A 22,039-nucleotide genomic window follows, 5' to 3' on the forward strand; every position below is an offset into this window, starting at 1 on the left:
AGACTGGGTTAAAAATCACATACTTTGGCCCAATATCAAACCATAGGAAGACTATTTGGGCTCAGTCTGCTTGGTCATGTTACTTTGTTCAGGATACTGAATCTCTTTGTGATCTAGTTCTTTTGCTATCAAAGGGAAATACCCACCTCACACCATCGTTGAGTGGATAAAATAAGGTTACAGGCGGGAGTGCACAACTCACATAGCACCTTACACCAGTAGCAAGTCCCTTCTGAGACCGTAAGACATCTCCCTGATTCAAATACACTCCTGATGCCAAAGGTGTTCTTTCCTGGCAACCAAGACAGTCTGCTTTGTAGACACGTGAAAAGCAAGGCAGCATCTCCCACCTCTACTCTCAAATTTCTGATACTCACTTCCCACCTGAAATGTCCTCATCCACTCCCCTCCTCTCTGCCAGTATTTGGTCCAAAACCCTGAACCACTGTAGATGCTTGATAAATGTTGGTTGAACATTCATCCCTGCTTTGCAGATGCTTTCTTCTGAGTTATCTTAAGCCCATTTTCCTTTAGCAGGTGTACATCACCCTGTTCTGCTTTTGCTATTGCTGAATAATTGCTCTTTTCTCAACTTTTACGTAATGGATAACTTTTATCTCAATTCAAGAACACTTAGATTGTTCCTCTGAATATAGGTGAGTGCCTGAAGGAAATGTTCTATAGATATTCCCCCAAAATGGCATGAGATGCCCATGTAATTGAGCTATCATAGCAGCCATCTGGTCTGGTTGGGAGGAGACTGAAATCAACTGTCTGGGGAAGATGGTATATCTCAAAATAGGAACATGTTCCTAGTGAATCTTCCCTTCTCCTGCCTGCCTGGTTTCCAACTGTATTTCCACCAGTCACTTCCCCACTTTACCCAAGACAGTTTCTTTTCCCTCTTCCCAACCAGGCCTATGCGGCCACTCTAGAACTACTTATCAACTACTGACTTGGTGCCAAGCCCTGTTCTTTACATGGCTTATCTTGATTAGTCATCATAACAACCCTGTGAAGCAGGAATTATTATTCCAATTTTATAGATGAAGAAACTGAAGTAGAGGGCCTACATACCATCCTCAGGATCACCTGACCAGGTAGTGAGAGAGCAGGGATTTGAACCCAGGTGTGTCTGAGCCCAAAGTTTGGGAGCTTACTTAAAAAATAACATACTCTTTGATAAAGACCAAGCGTGAGTCATGGCACATCTCGTTATTGGTGTAAGTTAGAATTCTCCACCTGAATTCAGTCGTTGGAATTCTGTATTCACACACATTTGCGCGCGTGCACACACATTTTATTCATGAACTTAAAAGGTACCCAGTCTTAAATATTAAACTCTTCCTCTCTTCTTTTCTAGGTCACTCACCTATCTCCCTATCAAACTAATCCCATCTCAAGCTTTCAGAGGACTTAATGAGGTCATAAAAATGTAAGTAAGATACTGCATACCAAAAGACATTCATAATTGGAATAATAAAATTTTTGTAAGGGAAAACATAGTTGAAAAGGGATAATGTTGGGCGCCTGGGTGGCTCAGTTGGTTAAGCGACTGCCTTCAGCTCAGGTCATGATCCTGGAGTCCCAGGATCGAGTCCCGCATCGGGCTCCCTGCTCGGCAGGGAGTCTGCTTCTCCCTCTGACCCTCCTCCCTCTCATGCTCTCTGTCTCTCATTCTCTCTCTCAAATAAATAAATAAAATCTTTAAAAAAAAAAAAAAAAGAAAAGGGATAATGTTTCTAGGAGAGAAACTGTGTTAAAGAAACCCCAGTATTTTTATCTTTATAATACAAATAATATCTAGGGACCTTTGAAGAAAAGTATGATTTTCAAGAGTCATTAAATTCTGGATAATTAACCTTGCTTCAGTGAACTGAATGCATTTTGATAAGTGATGATAAACTTCTCAAGTAGAAAAGAAAATAGATTCCAATCACAAAAATTCTCCTTCTGCTAGAGCAGTTATTCCCTTGTGTCACATTTTTAGATAACACCCACACAGAAGAAAATGTGTTGGAGGTTTATTGTGCATCAGAAGATAATCTTTATATCTAAAATATAATAAGTGTATGACACACAGTATTTATAGCTGTATTGATAAAAGGCCTTTATCAAAAGTGCAAAGCAACCCGATAATACAGCGTGATCTCACATTTGTGTCAGATGTAACTTCAATCCGTTCTCCCAGGGTCTCAGCCTCCAGGGCATAAGACACCATGCATGAGAGAGAACTTTCTCAGGAGCCCAGTATTCCAGCATCCTCCTTAATGTTAGTCTGTGTGAAAGGACCTCAAAGGTCATTTAGTTCCTAGAAAGCATCTCTGATCTTAACAATCCATGGGGCTTTTGAAGCCAATTTACATCTTTAAAGATGCTGCATCATCAATCCTAACTCCTTGGGGAGCCTCTGACTATTCTTTAGGGTATTAGCAATGAGAATATTAAAAATAATCCCCAAGAATTACAGAAATGTCAGTTTCCTTGAATCTAACCCTTATTCTTCTCTCAAGTTTAAATGTTGAGTTTTGATAACTTTTAATGCATTACACTTCCTCATGAGAAAAGTAGCCACAGCTAAAGAAACAAACCATTAGGTACGAATAAAATGAATCAGTCCAGGAACAATCCATTACTGTGTTGTTCATAAAAGACATTAACTGCCTTAGGCTCAGCCTTTCTGTGGGCTAAAGCTCTCAAGTCTGAAGGCTTCAGTGAATGTTAACCTTAGAAACACTCAAATGTACAGTTTGTGAATTTGAGACTTTTTTCTCAGCTGGTAGCAAATGGTAGCTTATGTTGGGATTTTAGGGTAACATTGACATTACTTGCGTGCCTGGGATGGTATATGACAAAGCTGGTTCCTTTATGTTTGTGTCTTTTTAAAAAATCCATTCACGGGTGCCTGGGTGGCTCAGCTGGTTGGGCATCCGACTCTTGGTTTCAGCTCAGGTTGAGATCTCGGGGTCGTGAGATCAAGCCTTGCGTCGGGCTCTACGCTTGGCATGGAGTCTGCTTGGGATTCTCTGCGTCTCCCTCTGCCCTTCCCCCCGTTCACTCTCTCTCTCTCTCTCTCTCTAAAATAAATAAATACATAAAATCTTTAAAAAAAAAAAACTCCATTCATTAATCCATTCATTCATTCATACTCTATGCACCAGGCAATATGAAGTCACCACAGATTCAGAAGTGAACAGGATATACTCCTTGTCCTCAATTTGCTAAAAGAGAAAAATGGTCAAATAAATAGACAGTTACAACCCAAAAAGGACACTATGTGCAGGAACCTTGCAATTGCCTCAGAACAGGATTTTGGGAAAAGGAGAAAGAGTTATGAAACAATGAAAGCAACCCACATTAAAACCTCACTAGAGTGATGGAGTTGGGAATTCAGACATCTGGATCCTGGTCCTGAGCCTTCCCAAAAGCACTTTTTGACTGTCCTCTGGAGACTCTCAATTTCCAAAGCTGATCTCACTAGATTTTCTCAAAAGACCTGTCCACTTCTAACAATCTGTGACTCTGAGTCACAAGAAAAAAACCTGTCACATAAACAGGGGTTACTGAAACCTGCATTTCAACTGCACCTGGGTTATAGACGCCCATCAATGCTCCTAAAGGGAGATGGTGGCACTTTATGATGTGAGGACAATGTGAGACATCACTGTTCTTTTTTAAAAGGACACACTAGAGCCCCCAGTTGTTGGGTCACACACACAGCTTATTATGATGCATGCATGGTCATTTCTTTCATGTTTCTTCTTTTTTTCTCTCTCTCTCTCCCCTAGAGAAATCTCTCAGAGTGATTCTCTGGAAAAGGTAGAAGCTAATGCCTTTGACAACCTCCTCAATTTGTCTGAAATGTAAGCATCAGCTAACAGATAGTTTATTGCTGTACACTATTACCCTTGCTGGCTGGAGCCCACTCAGTATTTGTATTCAAGCAGCCGCTGCTAGGAATCCAAGAGGAAAAGACTACAGCAATTACTAGGTCTGGGCAGGCACTAATTTCTCTCACTGCAGTGGCCTGAGGGTTGCCATGGTGACAACTGCTTCTCCCTGGGAGCTGTATAAACTCTGAAACATCACAACACAAAGTTGGAAATTAAAATTGACATTGTGGAGTCCTGCCAAGTAGCTCTTACCTTATGGAAGAGAGGGAATGAAGTCCCTGGGATAGTGGGGAAATTTGAAAGGGAGCTTAGAGATCATGAATTAGTTCATTGAGGACTGTTCATTTATTTAGTAAATGATTCTTGGAAATCTACCATGTAAAACCCTGTGCTGGACATGTGTATGTGGTTTGTCATTGTTATTGTGATGGTTTAGAATTGATTCTTAAAAACAGTCCCTTCCAAATTATTATTTTCCTCCAATATACAAAAAAGAGGGGTGAAGACTGGCTTGATTCAGTTTTCAGATGATGAACCTCTGACCCAAAGAGATTAACTGACTTGCGTGACGACACACAGCAAGTCAGTGCTAGAGCTGAGGCTAGGAATTGGGTCGTGTGACCCCCAAACCAGTCTTCTTACTGCTGCCTTATTTGGTTCAAACCTGAGCTTCTAAAAATGTCACCTGCATGGGAGTTTTGAAAGTTAAGGGAAAGGGAAGGATATTAGCAACAAACATTTTCTGAGCACTTGTATCTGGCATTTATTACCTCGAGGTTGTGTTAATCCTCACAGCTTCCCTGCAAAGTGGAGTAGTTCTCCCTTTTGTCCAAGGAAAGGAAGGGAGGCTCAGAGAGGTCAGTAACTGGACCAGTGTGGCACCGTAGACAATGGCAGGGCTGAGTTTCCACCCCCGCCTCTCTTTTCTTCAAAGCTGTGCATTTCCCACCACACCACAAGGCCTCCCTATGAATGGTCCAATTAGCAATTATCTAAAGAGAATAACTGATTGATAAGTATGTGAGTACCCGCCACATGTCCAACCAAGGGTCAAGTGCTGCTGGAATACAGAGGAGGTAAAATATAAATCTTCCCCAGAAGATGACAGTACACTCAGGGAGGTGAGACTACCTCACCAACCAATTATGGGGAAATCCAAAATAATGGGTATTCAAATGCAGATTTATAGTCTGGACTTGGCTATGAAGTAGAATTGGGGGGGGGGGAGTGGAGGGGAGAGGAGGTCATCACCATTACAGATGACAGTACTATCCCAGACCTAGAAATCTGCCCAAGTGATGATGAAGCACAGCTTATACTGAGAACCACCAGAACAGCTTAAGATACAGTGCTCATGATGCAACAGAAAGAAAAATAAAATGCTCTAAGGGAAGTTTATGGACTTTTCCAAAGGAAGGCCTGACACTAGGATGTTAGCTCCTTACAGGCTCTCTTTGTTCACAGCTGTAACCCCAGTACCTAGAACAACGCCTGGCACATGTAGGTGCCTAATAAACGTTTGTTGAGTGAGGGAATGTATGGATGAGTAGTTTAAGGTCAGACCCCAAAAGATCTTTAAAAGTTCCTTCCACCTACCTACATAATGCCTTATATGGCCCATGACTGCTTGACTAAGTTGTTGTAAAAATAATTACAACAAAACATCACTCACCTCTAAAGAATCAAAAGAACATAAAAGATGGAAATAGGCACAAATGGTGGGTAACTATAGTAAGGGGGAAAAAACACTAGACTCAGAGTCCAAAAAATTGAGTTCACTTCCAAGTGGGGCTACTTCTCAGCTGTGTGACTAGAGACAAATTATTTAACATCCTGGTTTCATCAACTATAATAATAATTGTTAACACCAGTTGAAGCCTTACTGTGAGCCAGAAACACACATTTACTTCTCAAAAACTACCCTGTGAAGAAACAGAGCTTTAAATGATGTATCCAAGGTCATACAATTAGTAAAACCAAACTGACTGCAGAGCCCCTCCAACTTACCAATACATTATATTTTCTCTATAGAACAAGAGTAACTATCATTTCTTCAGGTGGCTGTGGCATGGGGTAAGAGAGTCAAAGGCATTTGCTGGCCTTTTATTGAATCCAAAGTAGACAGGCAACTGTGGCTACTTCTCAAAGGGTCAAAGTCCCTGGAGAAGTAGGGAGAAGGGCAATCATACCACTGTGGAGTCATAGCTGTACTTTTATACTATACAGAGCCCTGCCTCCGACATGATCTCCACCTATTCTATTACTCACTACATACCAACCTATGAGGTAGGAAGAGTGCATATTATTATTCCAAAATTATAGAAGGTCACACTAGCTCAGGGAAGTTAGGAGGCTGTGCATCGTCACACAACAAATTATCTATAACAATGGGCATAAAATCCCCCCAAATCCAAGCCCCCGGATTGATCCAAAGACTGAGTGCCTGTCTGGATCATTGGTCAGTGTGGCTGCCAGCCGAGTATGAAGAAGACCAGTTTGCCTATAAGGGAGAGTAGCCAATTTGCTCATCTGACCTGGGAGCGGAATCTCCCATCACCCCCAGTGTGTAGGCTCCGTGGTGAGAGCCGGGAGTCCTGGAAGTTGGTGCTGCCTCACCGAGTGGGATGCAACAGACTCCCAGCTATGATGTTTATACCTTCCTCAGCAAGAGGTTGAGAGCAGAGCTTTCTGGCAAGAGCCAACTGGCTCTCACCATGCAGTTTTTATCCCCAGGCTCCTAGGAGCTGCCCTCCAGCATATGAAGTCTCTTGATTTTTGTTGATGCCATTTTCAGCCAGCATCCTCTGGTAACGATGGTCTTGTACATTCCAAACAATACACATTTCTAAAACTGCTCCTTCTCTCTTTACAGACTGATCCAGAACACCAAAAACCTGGTGTACATCGAGCCTGGAGCATTTAGAAATCTCCCCCGGTTAAAATACCTGTGAGGATTTTTCCTTTTTGAGCAACTGAGGAGGGAATTTGGGTATCTGATGAAAATCAAAACAATTAAAATGTTGGGAAGAATTTTTTAACTATATATTTAGCATTATTTGCACATCTGTCTTCAGCAGTCTGATTAAAATTTAATCAGCATTTCTTGTCAGACACCAGGCTGGGTGCTTTCAGAATCTGTGTAACTGGCTCCCAACACTTTCATTCTCTAGAAAGCACATGAGAAGAATATCACCCCCTTTGCAAGGATTTTCAAAACTGACAGTGGGAATGGGGAGAGGGGGGTCATGACACTTGAAAAAGGGTAAATCGGAATCTCTGAGGTGAGGTGGTGATACAGACAGAGCCAGGTGAGAGCAGGAGAGGCAACTCTGATTCAACACCCATCCCCGGTTAAGAATTCCTGATTCCTTCATCTCATTTGCTCCTTTATGCACTAAGTGAAAACTTTTTAAGTATTGCCTTGAAGTAGGCACTGGGCCATATAAACTAAATCATTGTTTTCTATTTCCCATTAGATCTCACTAAGTCTACTAGTTAGAATTTTAAGTCGAGTACCCATGGTAACCCAGCAGATTCATTGCCTTGCCAGCAAAACCAAAATTCCTGAAACTTGAGACAATCTATAAACTGATCACTATGGATCTTCTCACAGGTCAAGGAGTCACTTATTCACACAGAAAAATTTAAATCCCTCTAACACAGACATCCTCTCTTCTTCCTGATAAGTTAAATTTCATAAAATCTCCAGAGGGTGGAAGTCCACAAACCCCACCACTTCAAAAAAAAATGGAGAGGGACGGGAGGACATCTGTCTGGGCGTGGTGCTCGGTGTCATCCGTACAGCCTGCCCCGGGGCCTCCTGCAGCAGCTGCCGCTGGCCCAAGCATAGCTCCTTCGGCAGCTCTAACACCGAACGCCTCCTAGCCCAGGTGTTCTGCTTTTCCAGGCCTCCGGGGCTGTGTAGGACATAAGCATAAGCATCTGTAGTGTCAACCACTTTTGAAAAATATAAAAAAAAAAAAGAAAAACATAAGAAAATCCCAGAACCAAATTTGACTATTATAGTCCCTGTTACCTAAGAATCATTGTCTCTGTTAAATAGCATTTTCACCCCCCAAACAAGTGATCGTCCCCCAACCCCAGTACACTTTGCTGTCAAAGTTACAATGCCATCACCAGCCACAGAGAGGGCAAGGATTCAGTGCGATCTGGGGTTACAGGTAAGAAGGAGCATCAGAGCCAGGGGAGAAACCTGGCTTCCTTCTGTTGTCACCAGAGTGTGAGGAAGTTCATGTCAGTTTCTGCAGCCCTGCATAGGTGAATTTAAAACTTGGCTAGGGGAAATCTGGATGCCTGGACTCCTCTAAAGGAGTCCCATTCTTGTGTAATAAAATATCTTTCAATTTAACCTATCACTGAAGCTTCTCTCTTCTTTGAAGCTTAAATAAAAGGTGGGAGGAAGAAGAGACCTGAGTAGCTCCAATAAGGAAAAGCATGTTCAATGATTTCAGTAAGTTATAAGGAAGAACTTCCTGAACCACAAGGTAGCTAAAGAAAGAAAGATTTTTAATAATGAGGGATATGGGGGCGCCTGGGTGGCTCAGTCGTTAAGTGTCTGCCTTCGGCTCAGGTCATGGTCCCAGGGTCCTGGGAGAGCCTGCTTTTCCCTCTCCCACTCCCCCTGCTTGTGTTCCCTCTCTAGCCGTGTCTCTGTCTGTCAAATATATAAATAAAATCTTTAAAAATAATAATAATAATGAGGGATATGGATTTCTCATATGGAGATTAATATTCCTAAAGTGTTTGAGTTGAAACCTATTCCAAAGTAGAGGGATGCCATCTAGAACTACCAAGAGCAAATTACTAAAAAGGAATAGGATAGAATACAACAGAAAAAACGCAATTGATACAATAGGAAAAGACAGGCTGGAAACATAAATATAAATGAAAAAGACCTGAAAGTTTAGTCCCGGCCCCTAGATCTTTAAACAGGCACCTTTAGAGCAACTTCTTCCATAGCGTTAGGGGCTTTAAAATTCTGACAATCTTCAACAGCTAAAAGTGCTACCAAAAAAGCCAAACTCTGTATATTTTTTAATGTGAAGATAGTCTTTGCAAAGTGCCTCTCTACTGTGTTTATCTTTATGCCTTAATAACAATCACTTTTACTCACTCCCTGCCCACATCCCCCACCCTACCCCAAATCACAGGAGCATCTGTAACACAGGCATCCGAAAGCTTCCAGATGTTACAAAGATCTTCTCCTCTGAATTTAATTTCATTCTGTAAGTACCAAGCTGATTGCTATGCATAACAGTTTCCTATTTGCAGCTAAAATTTGGAAAGTAAATATTTCTCATTTTATTCCTCCAGGGAAATTTGTGATAACTTACACATAACCACCATACCAGAAAATGCTTTTCAAGGGATGAATAACGAATCCATAACACTGTGAGTAAAATCCCAGATTCATGTTCTGCCATTCAGGCTCCTGCTATTCTTGCTTCTAGCTTGAGGTGAGCTCTTTCTCATCTTTTACCACGTTCTTCATTCACTGGTAACATTCTTTATGACCTAAAATGCTAGAGTGAGAGCAGTTGTGCGGGATTGCAGCTGTGTCATGTGTTCACACAACCACCAACTGACCCATTCAGTTTAAAATTAATCAGACGGGCCCTGAGGATTGACAGTGACCAAATTTCCAACTGATGAAATTGTTCACTGCATCAGTGGAATGCTTTGAAGCTGGGAAGAGAGAGCCAGGAAGGAAATGGCTGCCCTGGTTCAAAGAGCAGAGAAATTTCAAGTTTCAAATGAGAAGTTTGAAACGATATTCTCCAAGTAGGTAGGATAGTTGATCGATAGAGCCTGCATTCACTCGCTTTACTCTCTCTGATTTTTTACTTTGCTTCTGAAGAGCACCATCTATGCCCATTCCCTACATCCCTTAATACTTGAAAATAGTGTCTTTTTATTTGACAATCACTCATCAGGTTACCAGGCTCATAGGCCCTACCCCTTTTATGCTCTTTCCTAAGGCCATGCTATTCAAAGTATGGTCCATGGACCAGCAACTACTGTATCTTCTAAGAGCTGGTTAGACATGCAGACTCTCAGGACTCAGAACTACTGACTCAGAATCTACAAGTTCCCAAGTGATTCACATGCACATAAAGTTCACAGGGAACTGTACTAAGATAACCCAACCTACTCTCTTCACCATTCATCTGCCTGACTTCCTTCCCTCTGGGGTCCCTACCATCTGCACATGGAGCACCTGCCTTTGCCCCACCATTCAGAAGGAGCGTTCTGGGCACCATGTCTCACTTGTATCCAAAGTCCAATGACCCATACTTAATTCTTTTCCCCACATCCATATCCCTCACTCTTTCTACTTTGGTTACAGCCCATGGCAGAGTTGTAATGAATCAATAAATGAGCTTGCCCTTAAAGAAAGAGAGAGCACACATTGGATGACCCCAAAATGAGGAGATAGTTGTGAAGCAAGAGAAGAGACCATCTCAGAGGACTCTCTTTCATAACATGGATTTTAAATATTGGTATCAATGTACATTGCATTTGAATAGTACTTTTTACTTTGTGTAGGTATAATTCCACACATTTAATTGTCACATTACAAAGCTGTAGCTCATGCAGACCCAGCTCAGAGTATTGCAATCAGGGAATACAGAGCAGCAACCAAAAAAAAAATTTTTTTCAAGATAAATTCTTTACTTGCAGCTCTTAAACACCAGGAAGGATAAAGGAGATCCTAGAAAATCTCTACAGTCTTTCTGCTCCTCTACTTCCCTTACACACTAAAGCTCTTCCAGCTCTATTTTATAAAGTATTTCCAACACACCATTGCATGTATCTAGAACTACTCATTTATCACACCCCCATCAGAAACAGAGCAAAGACTGCATGGGGAGGTACCACATACCTTAGGATTCTTTAGTGAGAACACAAAAGACATAAGATCCATATCCCCAAGGAGTTCAGAATCTCAATTATGAGGAAATGGAGAAATTATGGGGGCAAACATGAAAGAATGAAAGAATAATACAAACCAGTAGATATTCACTGTGAAAGTTTGTGTTACGCAGAAATTAGAAGTCTTAGAGAAGTCCTCTTGGGCTGGAAAAGTCAGAGGAGGCTGCACAGTAGAGCTGAGACTTGAGTTAGACCTCATAGTATCAGTAACATTGGTATGGGTAAATGTGATAATAGCAGCTAATATTTATACAGCACTTAGTAAATGCCTGCACTATTTTTAAGTACTTTTTAAAAACTTGTTTACATCTCACAGCAACCCTATGAGGTAGGGACTATCAGCCCCATTTTTAGATGAGGAAACCAAGGCACTACGGGGTTAAGTAATTTGCCCAGGGTCAGGATTTAGACTCCGTCTGGCTCCAGAATCACAGTCTTAACCATTATGTGGTACCACATACCAAGAAAAGGGGAGCGTGTAGTCTAAGTGAGGGGACATCATGAGCAAAAGTATGGCTGTGGGAAAGAGGACAACAAGGTATGTCTTACTTATTGGGGAGTACACACCCAGCTTAAGAAACAGGAAATAGGTTTAGATAAATGGCAGAGGTGGAGGGGACATTGGATTGCTGAGTCTTGAATGCTGGGATAAAGGATTAAAAGCTTAGAAGTAACTCTGACAAAAGTAATAAGAAACCACCCAGTAGAGTAGCCTTTATTCAAAGATCACAAATACCCAAGACTTCCTTTGATTTTGACCTAAATCTAAAAATAATCAGGACCCAAATGGTACTTGTCCCAGGTAAAGGTACAGCCATAGGAATGAAGTGGAAATGGAATGAATGAAAGGACAGAATATGTGGAGAACAGTCAACAAGAAAATGAATGTTGGGATGATCCACAGGGTCCTCGTGAGCAACCAAGACTGGACCAACCCACCAAACTCAAGGAACAACAAAAGATTCCTTTCACACATCACATTTCAGCATGTGCACATGAGAGCTGCACAGTATTTTTATTATGGGGCCATTAACTTATGTTAGTTATGATTTTAAGAAGAATAGTGCTTACCAGCAGGGCATAATTGCCCCACATCTGAAGTTAATGAGGATTGCAGATTCATCTCTCCTAGTGGGCCCAGGGGGCATTGGACTTCCATCCCCCTCCTCACTCTCAGCCCTTCATCTGGAGGGGGAGTAATTAGTCATTTGCTAGGCACTTGTTCTCAGCTGAATGGCCCCTTCTGTAAGCGAAGGATCCTGTGGAGCACCCTGTTGGAAAAAGGGTATTACACTTAAAGAGGAAAGCTTTATTTTCTCAGCTATAAAGTTCAACTTCCTAATTAGGAGCCTTCTCTCTTCATTATTAGTAGTATTGGAGATTTTGCTTTTTGTGGAACCTTTCTTGCCTTCCCCCCACCCAAATCTTTACCAACTGTGAGCTCATTTAATGAAAACAAAACACTTCACTTGATGCTGGAGAAGCTCAGTGGGGTTAATGCTAAAACTATGCATTATACTCTTACATCCCTTATAGCCACTTTGGCTTTTCATTAAATCTCCTCAAGAGGCTACCTTGAAATGTACCCCCTGAGCAAGCAGGATGTGGCTGCACCACCTTTAAAATATTCTAGATGACTCGTCATACCAGTCTCAAAAAAAGAGACAACTTTGATTCATGTCTGAACTCCACAAAGAGAAGGAAAGGTCGTGACAGCTAATTCTCAGAGAAAGAATGCCTGGCAAAGGATGGCAAGCTTCCAGGCTGCACCTGTGATAAGCCACACTGAAGAGACTGCTGGGTGTTGAAACAGAAAGCCTGGGTTCTAGTCCCAGCCCTGTGTCTAATGACCTCTAGTCAAGTTATACCACCCAGACATGCCTCTGTCTCTGTGTATCCAATGGGATTAATACTTCTTGTGCAAATTCAACCACATCGTGTCAACTACATGGCACCACCATGATTAAAAGCTAATATTCAGCAAGCCAGTTGTTTTAGACCATCCTGAAAACACCATGTCTCATCATCTCTTTAAATATTTTTTATTTTAAAATTTTCAGTGGACAAGTGGAGTCGCTTTCCACTTGTCTTTCCAATAACACCCCTATACAACTTACCTAGATTTACCAACTATTAGCAGCTTGCTACACCCACCCCATCTCTATATGTGTAAGTATATACAACATATTTCTTTTTGACCAAACCATCCAAAAAAAGTTTATAGATATTATGACACTTCATACCTTAAATAGTTCAGCATGTAACTCCCCAAAACAGGGACATTCTACGTAACTACACCATTATACACACACCCCCCAAAAAAAACAAAAACAAAAACAAACCATGAATTTAATGACATTGTCCAATCTACAGTCCCCATTCCAATGAAAATGTCTTTTATAGAATTTTTTTTGACTCAGAATCCAATCAAAATTTTATGCACTGCATTTTCACTATTATGTCACTTAGTGCTCCCAACCTCACCTCCTACCCCACCCACGAAGGTCTGCTCCCCCACTTTCCTCTGTTCTGTATGACACCAATTCCTTGAAGGAGCCCAGGCCAGTTGTCTGAATTCATCTGACTGTATTATCAGGATTAGATTCGGTCAACATTTCTGCAAGAACACTGCAAAGGGCATGCTATGTCTCTCCCAGTTTATCAAACCAGAAGGCACATCATGCCATGCCCCTTGGCCATTTGGTTAAAGTGTGACTGTCAGACATCTTCATTGTAAGGGCACATTTTTCCCTTTGTCATTAATAATAAGCAATAGTGGGATACTTTGAGTTGGTGCAACTAGCCCATTGGCCAACAACTTTTCAGCTAACGGTTTCAGCATCAAATGATTATTCGGTTATTATGCAGGGAGTTACAAAATGGAAGTTTTAAATTTCATCATTCTTCTACATTTATTACCAGCACTCTTCTGTAAAAAAAAGAATCCTCTCCTTCTCTCTCAATCTCTCTCTTTTTTAAGTATCACTGTGGAAGTAGATTTTTAAAAAAATTTTATTCAATATATTACAATCCATTGCAGCCTGACATCTTTTTGTTATTACATATGGTAAAGTCATATAAGATGACATGAACTTGGCTGAGGGAAACTTGAAGGAAAACATAACAACTCAGCGCTGCTGAAAGGCAGGAGGTATGCCCACATTAGAGAGAGGATTTCCTTGCCATTGAGTCTGTGAGCCCCACAGAAATGGGGGAATTTTGATGAACATTCAAAACTAGGGTCACAGCAGCATATAGAGATCAGCCTGGTGACAGTGAACTGGTGACAAGTTATCCATACAACCACGGCCAAGGCATCCACTCAAGAAGTGTCTTCATACACTTCATACACAGGAATTATTCAGGTATAAAAGGACTCCAGCAAATTACCACCAGAGAAGAACGTGATGAATTTAGGATCCCTGTTCTTTAAGTAGGTAGCTGTATAGTCACTCGATAAAAATTTGCTTATAGATATATCACCATATTTCTAAAATAGAAACCCTGAGGCCACTTTTTGAGACCCTGCAAATCTGCAAACACATATTAAGTTTTCTTCTTTAAAATCATCCAAAAACTAGATGCTTACATGATCCAAAACGGAACCATGGCAGATCATCTAATACTGTTAATACAATCCCAGAAATGCTTTTAGAGCCCCAGGAATATTTGGAGTTGTTTTAAGGCAGCATTCAGAATGAGAGTCTCATCTGTGATTAAGTTCTAAGCCTGAACCTTATTTTGAAGAAAAAGGTGACATTCTCTCTTTTTGAATCACAATTACTGACATTTGAATAGAGCACATAGACAATGCTTTAAAGTAAGGTGCAGCTATTGTAATGGGGGGGGGATCATTTCTGTGCTTGTGACAGCATCCTCAGGGCAAAGGGAGCCATCCTCATTTAATTCTGACACCATGATGTTTTGGGAAAAAAGTTATCTGAAGTGACTCTCCAGATGTTTTAAGGGGCATTTTAAAGCATTGTATGGGCCTGACAGCAGGAGGCCTCCCACTCACATTCGTAACTTCTCCAAAGTAAGGAAGCCAGTTTTAATCAAAACAAAGCAACACATTCTATTGTGTGCAACTGGTAAGAACAAAGCTGAAGAGAAACAGCTGCAAAGGAAACAGTGAGCCCCATTCTTTGGAAAGTGGGGACAAGCAGGACCCAGACTATTTAAAAAAAAAAAGACCTGAAAAATGTCCCAATACAAGCATGTCAATGATGCTAACACAGACCAAAGATGTTTGAGGGCCTCTGGAGAGTGAGTACATCTGAGGCAGCCCAGGCCACTAAACTGACTTGCTCCGCCAAGAACAGGAAGGCCCCGACCCCAGCAGACAACAGTTCAATTAAACGGCCTGCTACATTTCATGGAACTCCTGTCCAGAGCATGGCAAGGGAGACCCTTTCCCTCTATTCCGGTCAGAGAGATGGAGCTACTACAAAATATAATAATAATAATAATAATAATAATAATGGCAACACATTAAGCATTTACTGTGTTCCAGGACTTATTTCTAAGTGCTTCACATATGTTTAGCATTTTAATCCACCCAATAGCCTTTTGAGGTCAATACTATTATTATCATCCCTATTTTCAGATTAGGAAATTAATACACAAAGAGGTTAAGTAACTGCCTAAAGTAACTCAGCTAATAAGTAGGGAGCAGTTGGGTTGAAGACTTGCAAATTTAACCACCAAGCTGCACTTAGAGCAAAGGCATTGTAAGCCCCTCTAAAAAAAAAAAAAAAAAAAAAAAGTATAAAATCCTAATATGTATCAAAACTAGGATCAGGACAGCACATAAGGATGATGGGGAATGGGCATCCAGACAAGTGCTGGCAGCTTTGCTTTGCTCAAAACAGAGTGGGAGCTACTTTGTCTTAATTCACTATGCACGTAACTCCATTGCTTACCAGGTAGGGAAAGCAGTAAGGGAACCAGACTCTGGACTAAGTTCTATCCAGCAGACCATCTGATCTGCATATGGAAATGTTGAGAGCTATATCATCCCATGCTGTACCTTAGGGCAAGGGGCCCCAAACTGGCATGCCCAAGCTCACTGGGAGAGCTTGTTATAAAAGTGCATATTCCTGAACAATACTACCACATTCTGATTCCATAGCTCTGCAGGGCACCTGCTCAGTGGGTTTGAGTATGCATTTCCAGCAAGCAGCTCCAGTTGATTCTGAGTCAATGAATGAAGGGGAATGCTTTGACAAACCCTGGTTGAGATTCTAAGAAATCCAATTTCAAAGAAGTTCAAAGAAAAGTCCAATATGATTCCTTCATCTACAAGAGATTGCTATAAAGAAATTCAAACCCCCAAATGATAAGGGACTGCCAAAGAATAATAGTCTAACTGTAAAATTTAAAAAAGAATTCTAGGGGCACCTGGGTGGCCCAGATGGTTGGGCATCTGCCTTCGGCTCAGGTCATGATCCCAGGGTCCCGGGATCGAGCCTCACATTGGGCTCCTGGCTCAGCAGGGAGCCTGCTTCTCCCTCTCCCTCTGCCTCTCCCCCTCCTCATGCTCTTTCTCTCTCTGTATCTGTGTCTCAAATGAATAAGTAAAAAATCTTTCAAAGGGCGCCTGAGTGGCTCAGATGGTTAAGCGTCTGCCTTCGGCTCAGGTCATGACCCCAGGGTCCTGGGATCAAGTCCCGCATCGGGCTCCCTGCTCAGCGGGGAGCTTGCTTCTCCCTCTGCCTCTCTCTCTCTGTGTCTCTTATGAATAAATGAATAAAATCTTTAAAAAAAAATCTTTTAAAAAAATGCTTAAAAAAAAAGAATTCTATTTTTGAGCTGCTAAGGAGGCAAGAAGGTTGTGCGTAATTACACAAGACAACAGAGATAAACCAAGTAACTATCCCCTCAAATTCTAGAAAACTACTGAAAAATGGCACCCAGAATCCATTACAGAATACAGTTAAGAGCTCATAGGTGAAGTTGTAAATTCAAAATTCCAGAAGAAAGCACAGGAGAGCAGGAGAAGACAGAGAAGCCTGTTCCTCACATGGAAGGGCAAGCCTGGGCTCCTGCCAGATAGCAAGCATCATGAGAGACCCAGGGGTTTTACAAAATGAGGTCGCTCTGAACTCAAATTAATAGGGAGGTTTTATGGATTATTTTGTAATCTCTATTTTCTGAATGCCAGTGTTCAAATATCATGCTTCAACCCTGAGGCCTGCTTAGATTTATCTATACACTGGTTTGTCTCAGGTGTGCTATGGATTGATAGAAAGAGACCCCCCACACACATACACACTACACACATACACATACACCACAAGACGCAATTCCATGCTTGTTTTATTTAACAAAGTCTAGAGAACCCTTGCAGACAACAGCCACCTGGAACAGGAACAGCTGGGGAAGGTGTCTAATCTTAAGTCGCACCCACTAGCCCATCCCTACATGGCCATGCAACTACCAACAACCCTGTAAAGGGAAGCTAGGGTCTTGCCAGGTGCTGGAGCTTAATTTTATGTTATAACATAGCCCTTTCTCAGTTGAGTATTATATCACGGTTCATGAAGAACTTACACAAATATTTCTAAGACTATGACTTTCAAACTTGCTTGGTTGACTATGATTTATAGTAAGAAATTCATCTTAAATATACCCATTTGTTCATCCAATTCATTTAACATATATTTACTGTAATCCTCCCAAATGCCAGGCACTGTTCTAGATGCAGGGGATTCTGTAAGAAACAGAACAGTTTGAAATCCTTGCTCTCCTGAAGCTTACATTCTGCCAGGGAAGGGAGATGATGAACGAGTATGATATAATCACAGGTCAGATGCTGATAAAGCCACAGAGGAAACACAAATCCAAGAGTGGGGATGGGAATGTGGGAATGCTGGGGGAAGGGAGGATGGGAGTTTAAATGGGCAGCCAGGAAAGGCCGCACCAAGAACGTGACATCAAGCACAGCCCTGCAGGAGGAGGAAGAGGGGCCATGTGGATATCTCAGGGAAGAAAAGTGAAAACAACCAGTGAAACGGATATACTGGAAATAGCCCAAGACAAAGTATGTTCTGGTCCCATTTCTGCCTATGCTGGGCTTTAGACAAGTCACTTTCCTTTCTGAGCCTCTTCTCTTCTTTCTAAAATGAAGGTATGCCACTTGATCCTCTCCAAGCTCATTCCTGGCTTCAACATTTCCCAACATCTGTCTTGAGGACCCTCTTATGTCTTATTCTGGGCAGATGTATATGTATTATCTATATATGTGTATGTATACTTTTATGTACATAACATAGAAAAATGGTGGAACAAAATTCCATAAATGGTACTATCCTAATTACATGAAACACACTCCAATATTTTCCACTTTGTCTTATTCTGTTCTATTTCATTTTGCTAAATGCTGATTGCACCCAACTAAACTGATTTCACTATCCACTAATTGGTCTTAAAGAACCATTTACAGGCATTGAAATCTTCTTGGTTATGGAGCCAAATACGGCATTAGCAAAAACACATACTCATCCAAGGAAAAGAAAAGCTAACTCAGTACTGGAGTCTTCCTCTGCCCTGCACTTTCAGCCACCCGGAAAGCGGAGGCAACACAACAACACTGAGACTTAGATTTCTCATCAGCATAATGGAAATGACAATGAGGATTAAGTCACAAAATACATGTAGGATGACTGATCAAGTGCCTGGCACTTAATAAACACTTAATAAACAAACAAATTGGTGGTGATGCCACTGGTCGAAGTGAAGCCAAACTAGAATAGAAAGAGAAAATGGGGCGCCTGGGTGGCTCAGTTGGTTAAGCGACTGCCTTCGGCTCGGGTCATGATCCTGGAGTCCCAGGATTGAGTCCCGCATCGGGCTCCCTGCTCGGCAGGGAGCCTGCTTCTCCCTCTGACCCTCCCCCCTCTCATGTGCTCTCTCTCTCCCTCATTCTGTCTCAAATAAATAAATAAAATCTTAAAAAAAAAAAAAAAAGAGAAAAAAAAAAAACCAGCTCCATCTCATCAGCAGGACCTTAGAATCCAAAATGTTAGAGAAACAGAGCTAGATATTGTGAATGCCAGTAATTATCTTAGTAATAAATGTCACAGAAGGAAGAATGTGTGATTCCAAAATGTGCTTCTTTCACTGCTAAATCCTCTCTCCTCTCACTTCAGCAAACTATATGGAAATGGGTTTGAAGAAATACAAAGTCATGCCTTCAACGGGACAACACTGATTTCCCTGTAAGTATGTGCTTATTTCCCCAGCTCATGAATAAAAATGAAGTATTACTCTAGCTACCAGATCACATTCAATCTTCAGCAACTAACGCAGGACAAAAATAAACTTTCAAGTGGTTAGTCCTCAGTGTTTCACTCATGTTACTAGGCAACTGGCTGGCTAGAAACCCCAGAGCACCTGATTTCAAAGATAGATGCAGCCTGGAGACATTAAAGTTGACAGTTTGCTAAAATATTCAACACCCTACTTTAGTCTCATCTCTCAGCCTCCCTCTCTAGCCCCCTCACTCAGGTTGATGGTGTGTTAGAAGCAGCACGATTTCAGTGAAGAAATTCTTCCCCCAGCCTCACCGCAGAGAAATCGGGTAACCCCAGCTACCAGCCCAATCAGCCACAACAGGCCCACTCGCAGTCCCATCCCCCTACTGCTAGGGGGGATTATGGAGCACATTTTTCACAGAGGGGGCCTGGTGCTTTCACCATATCCTACCCCGGTCCCCAGTGTTCACAGCCTTTAACTCAAGGAGAGCATTGCTACCAACTTCTTCCTTCATTGTTCCCCACCTCTCTTTCCTTCGATGGCTCCTTTTCTAAAAGAGTGGCTCATTCACTAAGCCTGCTGGGCTGGGGCCATTGGAACCATAACAGGTACAGAGTGAGGTGACAATCACCCTACAGTTGGGTATAATAAAAACTAAGAGCACCTGAAAAGCACAACTGAAGCCAAAATTAAGAAAAGGCTTTTATAATAAATTATATAAGCCACAGTCTATACAAGGGCTTCTCAGACTTTAACACACATAGAATAACATGGAGATTGCTAAAACACAGATTCCTAGGCCCCACCCCCGGAGACTTTGCTTCAGTGGGTCTAGGGTAGGGCTTGAGAATTTGTAATTATAACAAGGCCCCAGGAGATGCTGATGTCGCCAGCCTCAAGTTGAGCAGCATGTCTATACAATAGACTATTTAACTATACATATTAACCAAAGACTCTATTATATCCATACCATGCTACAGAGCTTGGTGACGAAGAGAACAGAGCTAAGAGTCACTGACTGGGCTTCAAACTCCAATGCCAATATTTATCAGCTTGACCTTGCGCAAGTTACTTAACCTATCCCAGCCACAGTGTTCTCAGCCATAAAATAGAGCCGCTAATGGGCTTGTTTATTTCCAAAAATGAAAAGGTCTGTTTTGAATCCTTCGTACTTAACACAGTGCCTCGCACAGAGTATGTGCTCATTTATTATTTATCACATTGCACAGTTCATTAACTACAAATGAACGAATGAATGACAAATAAGATTATATTTTTATAATCTTAGCCTGAGTCTGGCACATACCAAGTGCTCGAGAAATGGTACCTTGAACTCATGGAGTAAATTTTCCTTCATTTTCTTGTTGACTTGAATTTAACTCTCTAGCCAATTGAATCTGTTTCTGCCAAAATCAAATCATATCCTCTCCTGGCACAGTACTTTCAGATGCCTCATTCACTCAACAAGGGTTTGCCAAGCATCAGCTGTGTTTGAGGAACATGCTATATCTGGGGTGGAAATGAAGATGAATAAGCCCCAGTGTTTGCCCCACAGGAGCTTAGAGCCTAGGAAGAAGCATCGCCAAATGGTATATAAACTGTACACTAAGTAGTAACTAAAACAGAAGGCGAAGCATGATGCCTCCCCTGAGAGAAGTAAAGTCCTCTGGGATTTCAAAGGCAGAAGAGAAGAAAATTAGAGAAAGCCTCAGGAGAGACATAGAATTTGAGCTGGTTCTAAGTCAGAGAGGCAAAGAGAGAAGGAAAATGCATTCTAAGCAGAGGATAACAAAGAGAATGGCCCAGAGGAGGAAGCATATGTTCACAGAACAGCACACAGTACCTTTTAGAAAGTTCTAGGTGTGAGTCAGGGACAAAGCAGGAAGGGCCTCAGGTGCCACAGTAAAGAATTTGGACTCTCTTCTGTAGAAAATGAGAAGCTGTTGAAAGTTCTGGAATGCAAAGTGTGAGAGACACTTAAAGAAGGTTCATTTGCTAGCAGAAAGGACAGAAGGGGGGGGGCAGGGCTAGCGACAGACACCAGCTCTCTGAATACAGGGGGTGACTGAAGGCCTTCGTGGCTGAGGTCACCTGGACGAGGGGGGAACTAAGAGAACTGAATATAAAATTGGGGGACAACAAGAAAGGAGGAGAAGCCAGAGCAAAAGCAAACAGAGTGGGAGGGACACCAGCAGAGGACATCTTCGGGAGGTCAGGGACAACAGGACTTTGGGACGGAGGGCCTTGGTTGGCAGTGTCCCAGCTGCTTCAGTGATGGCAAAATGAGTGTGAACTTCAAAAAGTCCAACTAGTCAAGATTCTGTATCTTCCATACCTCACTGCTGCAAGAAAGAGGAAGCCAAGAACACCAATCAGTTTGCCAAGGATACAAATCAATTTCATTCATTTATTTATCCAATAACATTTATTAAGAATCACTGATATATTAGGCACCATTAGGAGCTGGGTCTGCGATGGCAGAGTGGAAAGGGTCCCTGCCCTCATGAGGTTTCTCTTCTAGCAGAAGACACAGACAAAAAGACAAGTAAATAAATGAAGTTATTGCAGATAGGGATATATCCTATGAAGGAAATAACCCACTACTGAGATCTGCGAGTCAGGGACTGACTGACTTTAGGTTAGGTGCCCAGGGATAGCTTTGCCACGGACATGAAATTTAGGCTGAGCCTAGAGGATGACAGAGTCCACCATGGCCATAGTGAGGGGAAGTACGTCACAGGAAGAGGAAGCAGGATGTGCAAAGAAAAGAAGTTGTAAGCTCCAGGAATAGAGAGGACAGTGTGGCTAGAGGGTCATCAGCAAGGGGAAATGGGTATGAGACAAACCTGGACATGAAGCAGGAACAAATCATGCAGAACTCAGTGGCAATGGAAAAGAGTGAATTCTCTTCCACGGGCAAGGAGGCCCATTGAAGG

General features: G+C 41.9%; 1 protein-coding gene across 1 annotated transcript in view; it reads left to right on the forward strand.

The window, feature by feature from the left end:
* The window catches only part of LHCGR (luteinizing hormone/choriogonadotropin receptor), a 54,459-nt gene that overhangs the window by 17,536 nt on the left and 14,884 nt on the right, over positions 1-22,039 (forward strand). Inside the window, 6 exon segments of the mRNA XM_036069221.2 lie at positions 1,364-1,435; positions 3,789-3,863; positions 6,766-6,840; positions 9,065-9,139; positions 9,228-9,305; positions 18,998-19,066. Coding sequence (XP_035925114.2) covers positions 1,364-1,435; positions 3,789-3,863; positions 6,766-6,840; positions 9,065-9,139; positions 9,228-9,305; positions 18,998-19,066 — 444 coding nt within the window.

The sequence above is a fragment of the Halichoerus grypus genome, chromosome 10 (assembly GCF_964656455.1).
Source record: "Halichoerus grypus chromosome 10, mHalGry1.hap1.1, whole genome shotgun sequence".
Lineage (NCBI taxonomy): Eukaryota > Metazoa > Chordata > Mammalia > Carnivora > Phocidae > Halichoerus > Halichoerus grypus.